Below are 18,367 nucleotides of genomic sequence, written 5' to 3'. Positions count from 1 at the left end.
CATTCCTGCCCGCTCCCTTGCAGCGGGAGGCACTGACACGCATCTGACCTTTCTTGGAGCTGGTTCAGGGAGCTACACTTGCCAACATACTAGCACAGTGAAAAAGGAAGGTCCTTCTGTCAGGTTAGCTCCGATCCAGCCCACTGCAGTGTCACACAGGTGTTAGCACTGACATAATGGATAACGGAGGGACCATGAAGGAGGGAACACTATCTTGGTCTGGCTTAAACACTAAGGAGCTGCACCCTCTCAGACTAATGGCAGCTGGGAATACCAAGAGGGCAACCAGGTCAGACTGCTGGGAAAACGGGACTTGGAGAGTGACACCTACTGATCTGAAGGGTTATTCAGTGTGCAAAGGGCTGCCCTAGCCATCGAGTTCCTTTCACTTAATCACTGCGACCTGCACATGAGCTGAGGACAAAAAAAAAAAAAAAAAATAAATAAAAAAAAAAATATCTGGGTGGTAAATCTGTAGATTATTTATCCCTAATCCAGACATCCAGGGAGTCCAAAGCAACATCAAATAGAGGAAACCAGAAGTTTGAGAAAAATAAGGCACAACCTCATTTTCTGCCCTTTAAATTTGCAGAAAGGTAGGAAAGAGCTCTTGTAGTCAAGCATGGCCACTAATCTCTATCCTTCCAAGACCACTTTCTTTAAAAACTATTAGGAAAAAAAAAAAAAGAGAAAAAATTCCCAGAAGAAGGCAGTTTGTCAGCCTTAATTTTTATAAATACAAACCTGTAAAATCCCAACCACAAATGTCAGACCGCCCTGAAAGAAGGAGCCACCAATGAACACCCCAAAGGAAAAACAGGCTCCCACCTGGCCATCTATCAGTTCACCTACAAACCATGGTCCTGAAAGAGAGGAAACCAAACATACAGCACCATCAGAAAATACAGTATGGACATGGCCCTTTGTACACCTGAGCAAAAATGGTTAAATGGGGAAAGCAACTTTTCTATTGCTTGTCTGTAGTAATAAGCCTAATGTTTTAATCTTCAACAAACAGCAATCTGATGAACACTCCTGATGTGAAGATATCATGGTACACCAATGAGTTGTGGCATGCAATGAAAATACTTTTAAGTTGATTTAATCTCTGTGACAATTTTCAACACCACACAGAACATTTTCCTTATGAGAGAAGTGAAAAGATAGATCCTTTCAAATGCTGGCCTTTTCCCACAATTACAGTAAGACATATGAAAGACACGGTCATAAACAATTCCAGCTTGGCTCAGCTTAGAAGTCAAAACGGGCAGGCCAGCTACACTATGTTATGCATACTACACTGACTGCCAAGAAAGCAGCTATTTTAGTAACATATTATCAGAGTAGAAATAAGCTAAAACCATTGGCATCAGAGCAGAGATGTCTTAGTGACACGTCATGTGAAATGTACATTCCATGTACTCATCTTACACCAAGGTACAACCAGATCTTACTCAAAGAATAAGTGAAAACCAAATTAAATCTAAAAATATTCACTTTGCTTTCAGAGTAATTTAATAATTTGTTTAATTAATTCTAGGGCTTCTAAGTTAGGCTCTTACAAACAAACCTTTAGGTTTTTTGGACATTAACTTTTCAAGTTCCAAAGATTCTTATAGCTTAAATAGATTTTTCCCTGTTCTCCAAGATGCTAGAAGTCTCATTTTTCATCAGGATCTGATGTGTAATTTTAAAATACTAATTCATGTCCTCCAGTATTCTAGTTAACTTACCCAGAATGGTATATAAATTCAGAACCAGAATCGAGTAATAGAAGGTGTTTGTTTTACTGAAGACATGAAGGGAATACGAGGTCAGAGTAAGTAATCCTGGCTTTTCTAAACAGAAAAAATATTTAAGAAAAATACACTTGATTCAAGCTGCAACACACATACATATATATAAATATATAAAAATATATTGGTCTTTCTGAAACAAATCTGCACATATTGACTGATTCTATTAAATAAGAAATATAAAAAAAATAATATTTGGTATGCCTACAGAACAAATGCAAGGGAATGCATTTCTACTATTAATTGAAAGCAAGGAACCAATAAATACAACAATCTGTGTTAAGAACAGCAGCAGAAGCTGCCATTCTAACTAAGTACACTTACTGTATGTCAGTAAAACTGAATGACCATTCTATACCCAGAAAATGAAGTTAGCTAGAATTAAAAACATGGAGGAAGTTCATATTAAATGAAGAGATTCAAAACAGTAACTGTGCAAACCCAAAAAGGCATGTCAGCAAGACTAGATTAAGTGGATTTTCTTTGATTAAATCTACTTGGTGATAGTAACTCAGATAAAATGAAGGTGTTAAAATGGCAGCATTCTGACAAGTGTGTGATATTAGCAAAAAAATAAAAGCAACATTCATTTTTTCTAAGTGAAGCAGATCGAGAGAGCTTTCCTATAAAAGTTTTCAGAGTTTCACCTATTAGGTGGCTGCCCTTCTCACAAAGCATTAACTCCCAGCAAGCTTGACCTTTGGAAATCAACAGCTCTAACAAATTTCTTCACTAATTTGTAAGACATTTGTCATGATTTACAGGGACCTAGCTGATCAGAGTGCTAGCTCTTCATTTTTAGCTGCCAAGTTCCATAAAGGCAACTGAAAATCTATTCTTACGCCATGTAAGCAGTTGCTGTAGTTACCTCAGGACGGATTATGACTATCAAAGAAAGGGCCATACGCTGACATGAATAGGAAGGGAGGTGACTTCCACAAAAATCTCATTAGTAAGGTGTGGTTCAAACAAGTGTTTAAAGAATAAACACCATGAGCTTAACAGCATTAATTTTCATTTACCAGATTTATCACAAACAAAATAAAAAATTATGACAGAACTGGTCTTAATTTTATTTTGAGAAAAACCCAAGCCTGTTCATGTTCTTTGCAAAGATTAACAACAATCATTTTTCTAGAAGGGAATCTGTTTCTCCACTCAGGTGACAGAGAATTCTGTGCCAGTTGTAGTGAAACAAGCATACATACAGAACTATTACAAAATAAAAACATTCCTTTCCCTATGCATTGAAGTCTTCAGTGAGAAAATTAAAATAAAACCTTTAGACTTAAATTAATTTAATTTTAGTTTAAACAAAAGATAACTGATCAAGATTTTAGTTTTTAAATTTACTTTATTTGATATATTGCAGGTTTTCTGGGTTCCCTTAAAAGCAAAACAGCAGCTTCTCAGAACTCACTAAAACCCCACACTACTAGATGCAAAATTTACATGGTGATCAACAGCGCAATTACTTATGTATTGTTAGCATACAGATAAATAGTAAAAAAAGTTTAGGGAAAATTAGATCCTCTAAAAACCTTAGACAAACATTGGTTCGTACCTTTGAGTGCTGGCTTTTGGAGGTGTCTGAAAATAACGAGCAAGGTGATCTGAATCAGCACCATCAGTCCAAAGAGCACACGCGCCTGAAAAGACAGTTTTAACTCTAAGCCAGCCCTGGAGCACACCCGCCTTTGAGCACACCCTATGGGCATTGATAGAATGATACAAAGATTTCTAACTGAAACACATATTCAAAACTTGATTGTGTCACTGAACCTATTACTAAAAAGAAACTTAAAGAGTTTCTGAGTTTCTAAGTTACCAGACTTGCATCTTACTGACTTGAATTCAGTTGGCTGGCTGAAAGTAATGGACCTGCATCTTTCAAAAATGGGGTTTGTAAAACACAAATTGAAAAACTGTAAATACATTTCCAATGGAAAACATTTTCCTAGCGCTGTACTGAATAGAATTGCAGTTCAAGACATTGTGGAGAATACTGGTTACTGATTAACAAAACTAATGTAATAATTTTGAAGTAATTATGATATGGTTATGTGGATTTTCCTATGCTGTTCTATAAGTGCACCTAAACTATTATGGACATGCCTTCTTTGCACATACTGAGCTGTAACATTCCTGGATACGACCTGGAACTTCACTGAAGTCAATGGGAACTTTGCCTTCCTCTTTGCTGGAGCTAGCTATAACGTCAGCAGCTGATCTGAGACTTTCTCCCACATTCTTGCCAGTACACACGTTGCAACGGCTCACAGTGAAGTTTTCTTTGATTTAATGTTTCCTTTTTCTACTATCTCCAGTAGCTTCTTTTCCATTTCTCGCTTGCACAAAATGTGTGTATACCTGTGCCCAAAAATGGAAAACTTACTAAATCCAGGAAGTCAACTGTTTGCAGGAACCACTGCTGCACATTCACGTTTGAAGCATGCAACTTGAGAAAGCAAACTTGAAATATTTGTGAAATTCCAATGGAGTCATATCCGGAAAAACCAAAGTGCCTTCAAATCTACCAGGAATTAGGAACATACCTCCTGTAGTCTTGGGGGAAGCCAACACAGAGTGACAGCTGTTTTGACGGAAGTACTTACTAGAACATAGTGGTCAGTGAGAAGAATAACAGATGGCCAAAAGCCAAATCTAAGAGAGAGGTTTTCTTCCATAGCAAATATATGGCCCCACATCCTAATTCTTCCTGAAGCATCCTAGATTGATATGAAATAAGAGAGCAATTAGGTACCAGTAGCACACAAAATATCTAGTTAAAGTTGCAATTATCATTGCAACTTTTCTGGAAAGATCCAATTGATGCATGCATGTCTGGCATACTGTTGCATTAAGTACTTCTACCGACAAAGTACTACTTACTGTAAATTTTGTAGTTTCAAGTAAATTGGGATTGTAAAATCATACTCTGAAAGTGCTACATATGAAGAAGATCCTGTCAGAGATTCAGCAGCTTTTGGAAGACAGTGACTATTTACTGACTACCACCATCACTTTTTTCTCAATTCTAGATAATAACCCATCTTAAAATATTTTGAGGCTTTGCTGTGCTTCTTTCTGGTGTATTTGCTAGACTGTTATTCAACGGTTTGATGTTTCTGTCTGTGTAACACTGACATCTTATCTTCTGGTACATAATAAATGGCTTATTTATAGTAAAGGATTCAGTATGTTTAGTGTGACTACAGCTCAGACAATATTTGGACAGTTCCAGAAACAATGTACAGCAATTTAGTATTCATATTTTCTCCGGGTATCTAACCTAAAAGTTAATGCTTCAACCTCCTCGCTTTCCCAAAACTATTCATTTACTAGATGTAATAATGATATGACTGGAGGGGAAAGGAAATCATTTTTTTTTTTTTTAAAATCCCATTCAGTTATCTGATAACAAGCATGTATTTGCAAGCAAACTATTGCTATGTAAGCTTGTATAACCCTCTTCAAATGTTACTCAGTTTTGTGCATATGTTTGCATCATCATTTAAAAAAAACCCAAACAACAAAAAAACCCCAAACCACTTATAAAATGCAGTTTTCTCAAGTAAAGCATCACAGAACTTGGGAGCAAGTGAGGAGGTAGAACACTGGCAGTACAGAAACGCCATTAGAAACAAAAAGCAGTATCGCTCTTGTCCTGTGAGAAATAATGCCTAGCTGGGTTCCACCTAGCAGGACAAAGCTGACTTTCCCATTACTATTGTGCAAGTGTGCAGAATGTTAGAACAGTCTGATCGAGTTCTTCAAGTACAAGAATTGTAACTGAAGGTACACTTGAAGGTACAAAAATAACATATAGTACCAAGAACAGAAGCATTCACTGAAAAACATTTTTTCACCCAGTAATCTAATATCAGTTGTCTGATGTTCTGCGAAACAAAAACTATATTCACTGTCAGCCTGTAAGAGATCATGAAAAGAACTTAATATAATCAAAGACAGCGTTCCAATCTTCCATATCCAGTTCCTTTGCCTACTGAACTAACTGATGCTACTTCTTGTTGTCCTTGATCAAGCCCAATTTTTTTTTTTCAAGACAACTTTAAAAGTTAAATGTTGCTGGTTACTCAATTTCTTTTTGACCAACTACTTGCTATTCCCTCATGTCTCATTATATTTCTTATGAAAAATAAGAATCCTTTCTTCTGCCCAGATGCTTTAGGAATGTTTTAGTGCTCAGCAGTCAGTGTTTTTTCATTTAATAAATCCTTTCTTTTTTGTAATTAGAAAAATATGAAAGGAAGTCTGTTACCATGTATTTTGTCTTTAATTATGTGGTATGAAGGGTGAGGGAGCAGACACGACAGTAAAAATTCAATACAAAGAATGCCAAAAGGTACCTTACCTGGACAGTCACATCTATGTGATGGAACCCTTCACTGTAGTTTTGTGGGCTCCACTTCAGTACATAGAGAGGGCCAGACACTTGATGTGCATTCCCCAAGTGAACTCGGTCTATATAGACTTTGACAGAAGTAATGACAGAAGGAGAGAAGGCCAGAATTCTAAGGAGTGAATAAACAGCAAAATAAACAGATTTGTTGCAGGACTGGCAGATTTGTCATTACTTCCTGAAGAGAAGTCCCTAAAGATTATGCTACCTTGTACTTAAGAGTTCAAAAGAGTTAGAAATTAAAAAAGTGAAATATCTGTAGGCTAATGGTAACATGGTATTTATTTCCTACAGTTAAAAAGAGAAGTTCTGTATAGTATCATGCAAAAGAACAGGATAGAAAACTGGGCTGTGGAACAGACGAAAAGGTGGCAGAGATCCTCAGGTCCTGGCAGAAATAATCCTAGAACCTGTGTTACCAAATGTTTTGACAGCAAAAGTGGGATGCATCCTCCTGCACACATACAGACACACAATCAAGTACTTGTAGATGTCTTCAGTAAAAATGGCCAGCCTCTCTCCAAAGTTTGTTGTTGTGTTGTTTTGGTTTAGTTTTTTTAAAATTTTTTGCTAGTCAGGATATAACCTCTCAGTCTTTGTAACTGACTTTATGAGAAATGGAGTGGAACGCAAGACTGGTATTACAGATCTGAGAAACCAACAAATGCCGTATCACTTGGCAGTGCTTATATTCAGATAAACAGCAATACTACCATAGACTCAATATATTGCACATCCAATTTCTTTCATTTCTGGTAATTCAAAAGGCACTCCAGAGCACGTTTCAGTCAAATGAAGGAGTCTCATATAGTTATGGTGAATGGTTCTACCAGTTCATATATTTAATATAATCATAAAAATGTTCAGATAAGGTTCTAAATAGGAAACTAGAAAGCAGGTAGACTTGGGAGGACACTGCTTTCTAACTGAAGAGTATGACAAACCTCTTTAATTGTAATTCCGTGTATGCAATATACCCGTATATTTCATGCATACTGGTCTACGAGCAAATACAAGATGTTGGAAAGGGCACAGAAATTTGAAATACAAATAGAATAGAATAATTTCACTTGGAAGGGACCTACAATGATCATCTAGTCCAACTGCCTGATCAGTTCAGGGCTGATCAAAGCATGTTATTAAGGACATTGTCCAAATGCCTTGGGGCATCGACCACCACTCTAAGAAGCCTGTTCCAGTGTTTGACCATCCTCTCGGTAAAGAAATGCTTCCTAATGTGAAAAAAATAAATAGAAAAGGTAGAAATGGAAAGATGGAGAGATTTAAAATAGACATTGGCAGAGGCTTAAGATGTTTGGATATAAGGGATGTAAACTGAAACCACAAGAGGCTAAAAAGCCCAAAGCAAATAAAAAAACCACTTAGAAAAATACATAGACAAAATCCTGAAATCGATGGAGGCAATGTAAATACGCAAGATCAATAACACAAGTTACGTGTTAATCTAACTCAACCAGCTTTGGTTACATAAAACAGTTCAGTTGACTTAGGGGAAATAACTGCATGACTAAAATAAACATGAATTACTACTATATAATCACCTTTTATCACAGATACAATACAAAGTGAGCTCTCAGGAACAAAATTCCAGAAAAAAGTGAATTCTGAGAACAGCAGACACATGCATTAAAAAAAAAAAAAGGTTTTGTGTATATACATATAAATATAGATGTACATTATAACCAAGAAAGACCCCAACTGTTAAAATATAGTTAATTATTGTAAAATCAAGAGATTACAGAGTACCTGATGTGAGTGGAATAAAGAATTCTGACTAGTGGTTCATGAGAAGAACTGCTGTAAAGGAAGGATTTGGGATTGGTGATGAGAACTACTGGCCATTCTTCAAAGTTAAGATCTGCAAAGCTAAGGAGGTCGTGATCAAACGCAAGGATCCGGTACCTATAACAGAAAGAAAAAAAATTTGTTAATACAAACTACTGCATGCACAGCGATTCCCATGCTTCCCAAGTTCCTAAACAGAATTTGTTTGATTTATTTTCCAATTATTCTCTTCTGTAGTTGATCCTGTATTAACCAGCTCTGCTGTATTAACTGTACAGCTGGTTACTTCTGGGCAGGTTCATTTGATTAGAAATCACTGAAGCACCACTCAAAATTCCAAATGTCAAGATCTGTTTAATTTTGCATCAATCAGATAACATGTTAAAGAATTCAAATATAATATACATCACTACAGTGTCTAGGTAGGTACTCTAGTAACGGACAAAGACCCCTACGTGCTCTCTTCCTGTATGCATATAAGTATCTTTCTTAGAATTACTGCAGAATAAAAGCTAATACACTACTATACATTCCATGTAGCATCAGATACTTTTTGATAAGCTGCTAAGGTAACATTTCTCAGGTAGACTATTTTGTCTCTAAAATTCTAACAGCTGGTGCAGAGCATGGGTATTTTTGAAGTAGTGATACTGAATTTTATTACAATGTATTCATCTACTTTGAATACTAAACACATACTAAATGGACATTTAGATATCCTCTTTTTAACTTCTAAACATCAAGAATGAATAACAAAATTACTTAACATAATTTATTAGTACACTGTTGGTATAGGGAAAAAAAACCCCAAACTTACACACAGAGACATTTTCAAAAGCACTAATAGCAATAACCAGTTAGGGAGATATACTGGTTCTTTCAAATTCTCCAAATAGCATAAAAGGGAATCACAGGATAACCAAGAAGGCTCCATATAATAGTTTGCTCACACAGAGTTTACTTACCTCCTATTATCCATCCAGTCTCCCAGTTCGAGTTCCAGAGTGCCGCCACGGTGCTGACTGTGCAAGGCTGGCATCAGCCCACCCATTGTATGGAGATGTCCACATAAATAGGCTGTGGCAGAACTAATAAAAGAACGTAAGAATTGTTATTATTTGGGTGGGAAGGAAATACCATTGCAGAAAATGTGAAAAGTGACAGACATGTATGTGAAGAGAGGCAGGAAATGTACTTCAGATTGAAAACATACACGGAAAAAAGAAAGATCTTACCTCATCAATGTTCGTATTCCTGGGGCTGGAGAGATGATCGTTGAGGTGGGAAAATGGCCAAACCAGATAGTATGATTGCTGTGCAGACTCTGTGCTGCCATTGAAGATAGCTCTTCCATTTGATTCTGAAAGACAAACAACCAAACAAACCTCCTTAATATTCAGGCTATTTGGAAAGAATAGCAGAAGGAAAGCATTAGAAAACTAATGAAGAATGCAATTCATCCTTTTTTTACAGAGAATACTCTCACTTGCTTCAGGGACCTGTGCCTGAACAAGCCCTATTACTAAACGTGTCCCTAAAATCTGATGTTGGAAAAAGAAAGTGAAAACAAGACACTCACACTCAACACCTTCCTTGCAACGAAACACTGGAAAAGTGCAATAAAGAAAGATTCTGGTAAACAATATTTCTATCCTTTCTACTGCTCACTTACATAGTCAAAGACAACACACTTGAGTTGATTTTACAAACACCTTTACGTTACAATTATCATTCCTACTATCTCTTGAGTTGCTAGGTGGCCTTTCATTGGCATAGAACCACAGAAACTGTTCGCCATATGCTTCAGTCGTTTAATGGATGAACTATGATGCTGAATCTTGAAAATATTACTCAGCCACTGCTGTTAAAGTTAAGCAAAAGTAACACTTCACACAGCAGGTAAAATTTCTCTCCTTTACCTGTTTGACTTCCAATATTAAATCAACCACTTACTATCCGGAAAGAATCACAATACCTATAAGATCTCCAAGTCTAACAGAGGAGGCAGGAAAACTAAAACCAGAAAAGAACACAAATTCACTCCTTCACCATTTTGCAGATAATCCTTTAGGGTAACCCAGAGAACCACCAACATATTCTTTTCTCTCCTACCTGAAAAGGAATGCTGAAGGGATGAATAAAGGAAACAGAAATAAAGGTATATTAAAAAAGAATGAATTCAGAATACCATTCTGGGTTAATGTAACAGGCTTACTAAGTGAAATTACATTTCCTTTGCCTTTATGTATTTGGGCTTTACGAATATTTTTACCTAAGCTATGCAATCAAATCACTGATATAAATCTAATTTATTTTTCAAATTCCTGTCAGAGCTTTAATTCTTAAAAAAGTTACAGGTATCTACTTTTACCTTCAATTTTGTGCAAAAATCTGCAAATTATGCTCTCTGGAAACCTGCTGTTGGGGAATTAGCAAGCAAATGCTTCACTTACTGCAGCCAAGGACGGAAGCCCTAGACTCAACTGCATTTCTCGGCTCCTTGAGGATTTGTCTGCAAATCTGCACCCACTATGGATTACAGTAAACAATGAGAACAGTACTTGGCACTTCTACATCACCTTTTATCTAAGTATCACCAAGCACTTTACAAACACTTAATTAAATATCGAGCCTCCTTTAGACAAGATTAGGAGAACAACTTTTTACTTTTCACTGAGTTTGTTATCACAGGCAAAATATGATATCTATTTACCAGAACAAGGTAACTCTGCCAACACTTCAGAAGAGTATCTCAAGAACAATAGCTTATTAACAAACTAGAGAGAAAAATCAAAGGAAGCAAGATGTTATCTAAGCTGATATGTGATTTAAACATCGGAATTAATGTTATTATTTCAAAACAATACCATGTAATTTTTATGGTCTCACAAGATCAAACCTCACTTTCACAAATGACACAATTCTTTATAGCATTATCTTTCATATTAGTCCATTGATAAGTGCAAGTCTCTCATTTGTAATATTAAGAAAAGAGCATCTAACAAAGCCAAAAGATTGAAATTAGAAAGTCTGGGGGTTTGTTTTTTTTTTTTAAACTTTACAGTATAAAAGAAAATTATCACTCAAGTCTGGTTAAATGCTGAGAAACTATTGGCAGTGTCCTTAAAATGTCTAATTTGACATTTTTGTACTGGATTATTTCTTAAGAGAGAAAACACAGCTACTCTATGTGTTAAGTGACTCACTCATTTTTCTAAATAAATGTCCCACATACATAATAACTTAAAAATGTAAAGACTCTTTTAGATGAATAAAAATCTTTCAACTATTTATCAAAACAAACAAACAAACCCCCCAAACAAACCACTACAGAAGTAAAACAGCCAGCAAAATGAAAGGCCACGACTTATAAAATACCATGTTTAAAATTCCGAAGAAATTATAAGGTCTCTTAGGGCCTGGGCTGAGTGTGGCATCTACGCAGATGAATGAGTAATTCCCAAAAGAGGTGGTGTGGATATAATGGAAAGAGCCATCTTTACGCCAGGCAGAGTATCTCCTGCCAAAATAAAATGGACATATTGCTGTTAGGAAAGCTTGCAGCAATGACAAAAATTACCTGCATATAGTATAAGTGCAAGATTTCTTGCATTACATCTACCTCCATCTTGTTACTGCAGTAAAGCCTCTTCTTAAAAATCAACAGTATTGAAAAGTCTGTACTTCAAAGAAGATGCATTATATGGGTCACGTGTTAAGAAAAGCAGCAGGTTAGCACACAAACATTAAAAAAAAAAAAAGTTGGCATAAGTATGCTTTCCCTGAGCAACATGGTACTTTTTTATTGATAAAGGCTAGCAGCATAAACGATGCAAAACAAATAGGCAAGATGACAGGACAGCAGAATCTTACATCACTCTTAATTAAAGGAGATCTGTAAAGGAAAAAAAAAAAACAAACCTCCTTTATTGTTGGTATCTGAAAGAATTTTACAAAAACAATTTTTCCTTGCTTACCTAGAAATATTAGGGACATCAAGTCTTATCTCCACTACTTTGTTAGAGGTCTCTTTAGTTACTCTGATGTCAAATGATTAGCTGTTGGCTAATGGAATATGATTTTGAAGCAAAGAAATATGGAACCTTTTCAGTTATTTTCCAAGAGATCCAAAACAGAGACACTACATTACACCAAATCTTATAAATAGCAAAGAAGGCAGCATTTCTTCTTGCTTATTACTCATTTTTGTTTCTTGACATAGCAAATCCTACCAGTTCTCCTGTCATCTGTAGAGTGTCATCAGAATTCTTCATTCAAAGTGTAAAAGAAGAGAGCGAAAAGGTTTCCTGCTCTTTTGAATGTTACTTAATGTTAATTAAGCTCTCAAATCTTAATCTTAAAATATTCTAAGAGAGAAGTGTAAACAGGGAAGGACATAAAAGACATGACAACTAATTCCACCTTTTTTGTTCCCCCATGGTTTTATGCTAATATTGGCTAGGATAAATACATATGATAATGAATATATATATTGCTGACAACAGATATTTTCAGTTTCTCTAACTTCTAAAATTGAAGTGCTTTTGATACTTTAGGCTAGAGGGGAATTGCACATACCCTCCACTGGCAAACACAGATAACATTCCAACTAATGGTACTTACTAAACTGCTCAATTAAGAATTAGATTCTGTAACTGAAATAATTGTGAGTAAATCTGAGATTAACTGAAACTTAGTGGGTTTAATTGGGGGGAGGGGGGGTATTTGTTGTTTTCTTTTGGGTTTTTGGGTTGTATTTTGTTATCTGTGTGGTTGTGTTTTCCTTTTTTTTTTAAAAAACTCCCTGCATGATATGTGGAAGTGAAAACATTCCTGTGTTCAGATGATGAGTACAGTTTGAACACAGGCATCCAGAAAGCAGTTCATATCGCTGTTCCTCCTCCAAACAGAATAAACAATAAAATTGCCAGAAAGGTTGACCTGAACAGAATAAAAGCCAATATATTAAAAACAAGTTTCAGATATAAATCAATACCTCCAATGGCATAAAGACCCTTTCACAATGGTTTGGTTTGTTGGGTTTTTTTGCATAAAGACCCTTTCACAATGTTTAGTTTTTTGAAGTTAATGTTACTTTTATGAACATCATGAACTTCAATGAGAAAACTGGAAGCTCAGTATCATAATCCTAAGATTTCTGCCTTTAGTCCCACTTAGAGGTTTTTTTGCATAAAGACCCTTTCACAATGTTTAGTTTTTTGAAGTTAATGTTACTTTTATGAACATCATGAACTTCAATGAGAAAACTGGAAGGAGAAAACTGGAAGCCTAAGATTTCTGCCTTTAGTCCCACTTAGAGTATGTGTAACAGTTGAATCATCCTCTGCTCATGCTGTGGACATAAAATAGGAACCCATGTTTTAGTGTAGAAATATTACTGTATGTCAATACAACTGTTGCCTTCTTTAATTTTAATACATAATGAACACCAGAATGTGGTGTTGAATAACTGTTTTTCCTATTCTCTAGTTTTGTATCTCTAAGCTACAGAGCTCTAAGGTGTACAGCAAAGAACTATTTGTTCAGGAATCACTTAAAGGCAAGCAGATAGTGCCTTACTGTCACTGAGACAAAAAAAAAACAAACCAACCAAAAACCAAACATTCTCCTTTTGACTGTTCAACTTCACAGAGGTGGGGGAGAAGAAAAGGCTTCCACAAAACTCCATTTTACTCTGTCATCTCCTTTCTCTCCTCCTAGCATGTGGCACATTTACTAAAAAATTTCTTAATCTTTATATTTTATTAATGCATCAGATTAATGTAACTGTCACTGTAAAGACAGTTTTGCCTTTAGTGATGCTTAATAGCTTTTGAGAACTCTCAGTGCCTTTCTCCAGTCTTAGAAAGTATGATAAATTGCACTAAAGTTTCTTTATTTTGCTATGATTGAAGACTATAATGAAGCAAAAACCATTATGAGTACACATTTCTTAGCAAGATACTGTTAATTAATAAGCAAAGACATTTTCATCTAACACAGAATTCCACTCAGACATTCTTAGGCTGGCTAAATTGCTTTGAAATTTCACTCTAATTCTTTCCAACCCTTTTAGCTATGAGCTCATCTTTAGTGTGGGCTAGAGGCGGGTGATCCATACATCTTTCCAAACAGTAAGCTTGTACAGGCCAAACAACAATTCAAGGATGACCCAGCAAATCCACTGGTACTACATCTTCCCATGCGTGTCACTAGCACTTCTGATAGCAGCCTTAAACTAGAGTGGAAGACTGATACTAGATTGTCATGCAGCCACAAAAGATAGAGGGATGTGCACTGCACTGGCACATACAAAAGCCTTGTTAGCACCATACATTCATCCCTTCGTGGTAAATCCACATATGAATTCCATGTTCTCCTGCAAATGCAGCTGCTGTAGGATTCTATCCCACAGAATTTATGGGAAAATGTATCTGCTCCTACTACGCCACAGGGAACTGAAGCAAACTGAACTATCAGATGTTTAATCTGTGTTCTTATTGCTAAGTGGATGGCTTAAGAGCCCGAATTAAAGTAGAATTTAGATTTCCAAGTCCTTCTCCAGTTCCAAAGAGTTAAAGCTGAAAGCATCACCAAAATTATGAGACAGGATTTTGTGTTCAGATGTGAAGGGCAGGAGAAACTGTGAAGTTAAACATGAGTCACAACTGTATATTGTAAAATATCTTTACAATGTACAAGCAAAAGAGTCAGCTGAAAAGGGGGAAATTTCCTCACCTATCTTCACATTTAAATCTTAAGTGTGTTCCTCAAGAACATTTGTCCACTCTTCATCATCATCACCTGCCTTCTTGCTTCTCTACTTCTAGTTTTCTAAAATGACCAAGATGTGAAGAAGTGGCTCAGATAAAATCTAGACCCATATGACATGAAAAACCCTTTTGTGCATGCAGAAAGAACATTAAAAAGTGAAGTTTTCTCTTGCTTTGTCTTTTTAAATCAATTTTAAGGAGGAAAAGCATTCTTTGGGAACACTGGTTTTACAGAAGTATATCTATTCTGAGGAAACTGAACACATAATACCCAGAACATTTCCTAGACATGGCAGATTTACAATATACTAACTTACACAACATGGAGAGATAAGACATCCATGCAAAGAATTATCTATTTTCTCAATCTATTTTGCTCTAGTAACTGGCAATGGAAAAGACAAAAGGAATAGAAAATATGATTCTGAACTATAGGAAAGTCAGTGAAAAAGCACGTATGCGATAACTGAAAATAGAATATTGTTTAGCAAGTTTGACCTTGAATATAATGGCATCTGTACAGTAAATAAAAGTAATTAAAAAAGTACCTGTAATAATTTTGAACACTATCCAGGTGTGGTATGTTGAATGAATCTGTAAGGGACAGAAAAAGGAAATTAAGAAACTTTCAGATCAAATTGATCATTGACCTCTGTATTTTATTTCCTAATGCTGAGGTAAAGCAGTCTCAGCAGGCACTGAAGAGCTATTTTTTAAAAAATGCATAATTGACAAGCAGACTGTCTAACTGTGCAGAGAAGACATGACATACCTGATGCAGTTGACCTAAAAGTGGGAAGAGTTTTCTCATTTAAGTTTAAATTAAAAGATAAAGTTGTTGTGGGAACGTAAATTGTCATTTAGTGGCTAAAAGCTAACCATGTGTCTTCACTTTGGCCATAAAGCCTTTCAGAAGCTTTTTGGATTGGGTGCATTCTCTGTAAGACCTAATTCATTCAAGGAAAGTAAAGTAGCAACAGCATCAGACAACAGTATGTGCAAAACAGACAGCAACTTGGGGACATTTGTACTGCAACTAGGGTCCACCTCTCCATTAAGGCTGGTAACAGAAGCCTGATAGGGAAATGGGAGTTAAATGTCATATGGGCTGTATATGACTTCTTTTTTTCCCCAGTGCCAGGTTTTCTAGTTTTGTGCTTCTTGTAACAGCTGGCTTCTAGAGCCTACAAAGTTGTTAGCTTGTGTTTGACTGCTCAGAATGTAGGGACAACTATGTGTACAAACTTCCATGAGTTCTATTAAAAATAAAACAAATTTCTTTTAATTGCTGAACATGTGATAAATTTTAACTTAAACCTGTGGGAGGAGGCCTCTGAAAAGTAAATTAAAACCATTTCTTCAGTAGGGTAAGATTACACTTTGCCATTCTATTAAATGATGTTGTATATAAACTGATGACCTGGAAACTACCATCCAAAGCCATGTTCTACCACTTGCCAGGCAAAAGCAATAAATGAAGATTCTTACTCCCCTGGTACTGAAACTCCAGCAAGTGCCTGTAAACAAAGTGTGCCCTCGGTATAGCAGATAGGTGGATTGCAAGCCCTTCTACTGACTCATAACCACCACTAACATGCTAGTAAGGTCTAACACTCTACCTCTATATTCTAACTTGCCTAAATCAGCTCTATAATCACAGGAAAGATTCCTCCTTACCATGATTCCCTTTGATGTCTATCCACTTGGTTTTCTCCATAACCCTTGATCTCTTCAAGATTAACTGGTAAGTTTTCCATTCTACTTCTACCTGCTCAGATCCCAGTTTATCTCTTGTCTTGGCATCTGTCAGGTCACCTGAAAGTATACAAAGGTGAGATGTAACTAGAGGCCTGCACAGTTTACACAAATACTGTAACTAGGCAAGCATGCAATCCAAGCCTCCCTGTGCAAGTGGATGGAGGCCTCCTGCGCGCAATCTGCACATTCTTGTCATCTGGTCCAAGAGGTTATTGTAAGGGTCAATGCCTTCTAATGCAGATGCAGCAGCCTGTTCAAACATCTATCAACCATGTCACTGCAGCACTTTTACTGATGCCATGACAAAGTAAAGAAAACTGTTAAGCATTCATTATACTTGAAGATTCTAGTCATAGAAGCTTTGTTTAGCGTCATACCTTCTGTATCCTCTCAAGGTCCAATTAAAGAACCATTCCGATTTCTGTTCATATAGTAATGCCTCCCTGCATTGCTACTTAAAAAGGGGAATGCTAACTATTTCTGAACTCTTAACTTAAAAAGCAAGCAGCAGATAAGTAACTTTCTGTAGAAACAAAAGTCCAGGTCTAGCATTAAGATTCTAAAGCCCTGCACATAGTAATGGCTCAAAGTCTTTTTGATTTGCTTGCCAAACCTTAATCTATTTCAATAGCAATAGCAAGCTATCAAATGAAATGGCAAGGCTTATTTTATCTGTCTTGGTATGATTTGTTCAAATGGAAACCAGCAATGAAATCTAACATTAGTTCACAGGTGGATTTCATACAAATGAGCAGGGGTTGTTCTGAGAGAGGAACTGGTTCTTAATGACTAATCAGCGACATTGCTCACTTCTGTAATTTCAAATACAAAGAATGACGTAGAATCACTATGAGGAGGACAAGAAAGAAGGTAGCTGCTAGCAAGGACCACGGTGTAGCAACCAGTACTGGAAAACAATAGCTATATTACACACATGTCTGTTACACATAATACATACTAAACTCATCATCAGACTCGGGCATTGAACAAAACCTAATTCTCTTGAGTTGAGACGTTATTATCTTCTGCTTTTAGCAGTCTTTCTTCAGCTGCAATTCCATTTCCATTGTTTAAAGATACCTTAAGGCTTTAAAGTTCTCTTTTGAGATCCTAGAATTTTGCTTACTTACTCCTCCTTCATTCAACAGGAAATTCCCACTTTTGAATTGCTTACCTGTTGCTAGAACAAGTGCTGGTTGAATTATACCAATTGTTTCAGAACAGAATTTTTCGAAGTCAGAAGCTCGTTTGGGATCCCGAAATCTACTGATATGAATATCTGACACCTACAAAGAGAAAAAAAATGAAGCACTGTCCCAAGCAGAGGGTTGCAGGCTGTTCAGCAAAGCCAAGTACACAAGAAAGCAATGTAATAGCAGTCATAGTGATTCATAACAGTATAAGGGATACAGGGAAAAACAGAAGTGGGTGACTACAGGAGAACAAAAGCAGAGCAAGCATATGGTACTGCATCTCTAACCCCTAAAATTACATTTACATCAAGAAAATTTCCTTAAATCTAAGAGCATAAAATAATATGGGGAAATACTTAGCTATCTGCAGTAAGTTTTGATGACTCTAAGTGGCCTGTTGTCTTTCAAATTCTGTGAGCTTCTGGTGCAACACAGTGATCTTGCTGTAAAAGAGAATACTAAGTAGTTCTGCAAAGCAGGAATAGGTTAAAATTACCTAGGACTCAAAACATACTGATAACTAATTTTGTAGCTGGTATGACATTTCCAGTAGCTAGGTGGAAGGATTTCTAACATTCTACCTATGTATTTTAATGGAGTGAATGAGTATGTTTAGAT

At 36.3% G+C, this 18,367-nt stretch overlaps 1 protein-coding gene across 4 annotated transcripts in view; it reads right to left on the bottom strand.

The window, feature by feature from the left end:
• Positions 1-17,866, bottom strand: part of TMEM62 (transmembrane protein 62) — an 18,385-nt gene extending 519 nt beyond the window's left edge. The window contains exons 1-12 of one of the 4 annotated variants that reach the window (XM_010173588.2): positions 17,731-17,866; positions 16,476-16,613; positions 15,347-15,392; positions 11,404-11,545; positions 9,261-9,385; positions 8,991-9,113; positions 7,987-8,142; positions 6,172-6,331; positions 4,412-4,525; positions 3,361-3,445; positions 1,734-1,838; positions 745-863 (exon numbers count right to left, since the gene is read on the bottom strand). In XM_010173588.2, coding sequence (XP_010171890.2) covers positions 745-863; positions 1,734-1,838; positions 3,361-3,445; positions 4,412-4,525; positions 6,172-6,331; positions 7,987-8,142; positions 8,991-9,113; positions 9,261-9,385; positions 11,404-11,545; positions 15,347-15,392; positions 16,476-16,515 — 1,215 coding nt within the window. In that variant the 5' untranslated portion in view covers positions 16,516-16,613; positions 17,731-17,866. Of the gene's footprint in view, positions 1-744; positions 864-1,733; positions 1,839-3,360; positions 3,446-4,411; positions 4,526-6,171; positions 6,332-7,986; positions 8,143-8,990; positions 9,114-9,260; positions 9,386-11,403; positions 11,546-15,346; positions 15,393-16,475; positions 16,614-17,730 lie in introns of those variants that run through there. The other 3 variants (XM_029086388.1, XM_029086386.1, XM_029086387.1) reach the window with 3 other exon arrangements.
• Positions 17,867-18,367: the final 501 nt, after the last annotated feature.

The sequence above is a fragment of the Antrostomus carolinensis genome, unplaced genomic scaffold (genome assembly GCF_000700745.2).
Source record: "Antrostomus carolinensis isolate BGI_N321 unplaced genomic scaffold, ASM70074v2 scaffold23928, whole genome shotgun sequence".
Lineage (NCBI taxonomy): Eukaryota > Metazoa > Chordata > Aves > Caprimulgiformes > Caprimulgidae > Antrostomus > Antrostomus carolinensis.
The sequence above is the reverse complement of the archived record's forward strand: the minus strand, read 5'-3'. Positions and strand labels throughout refer to the sequence as shown.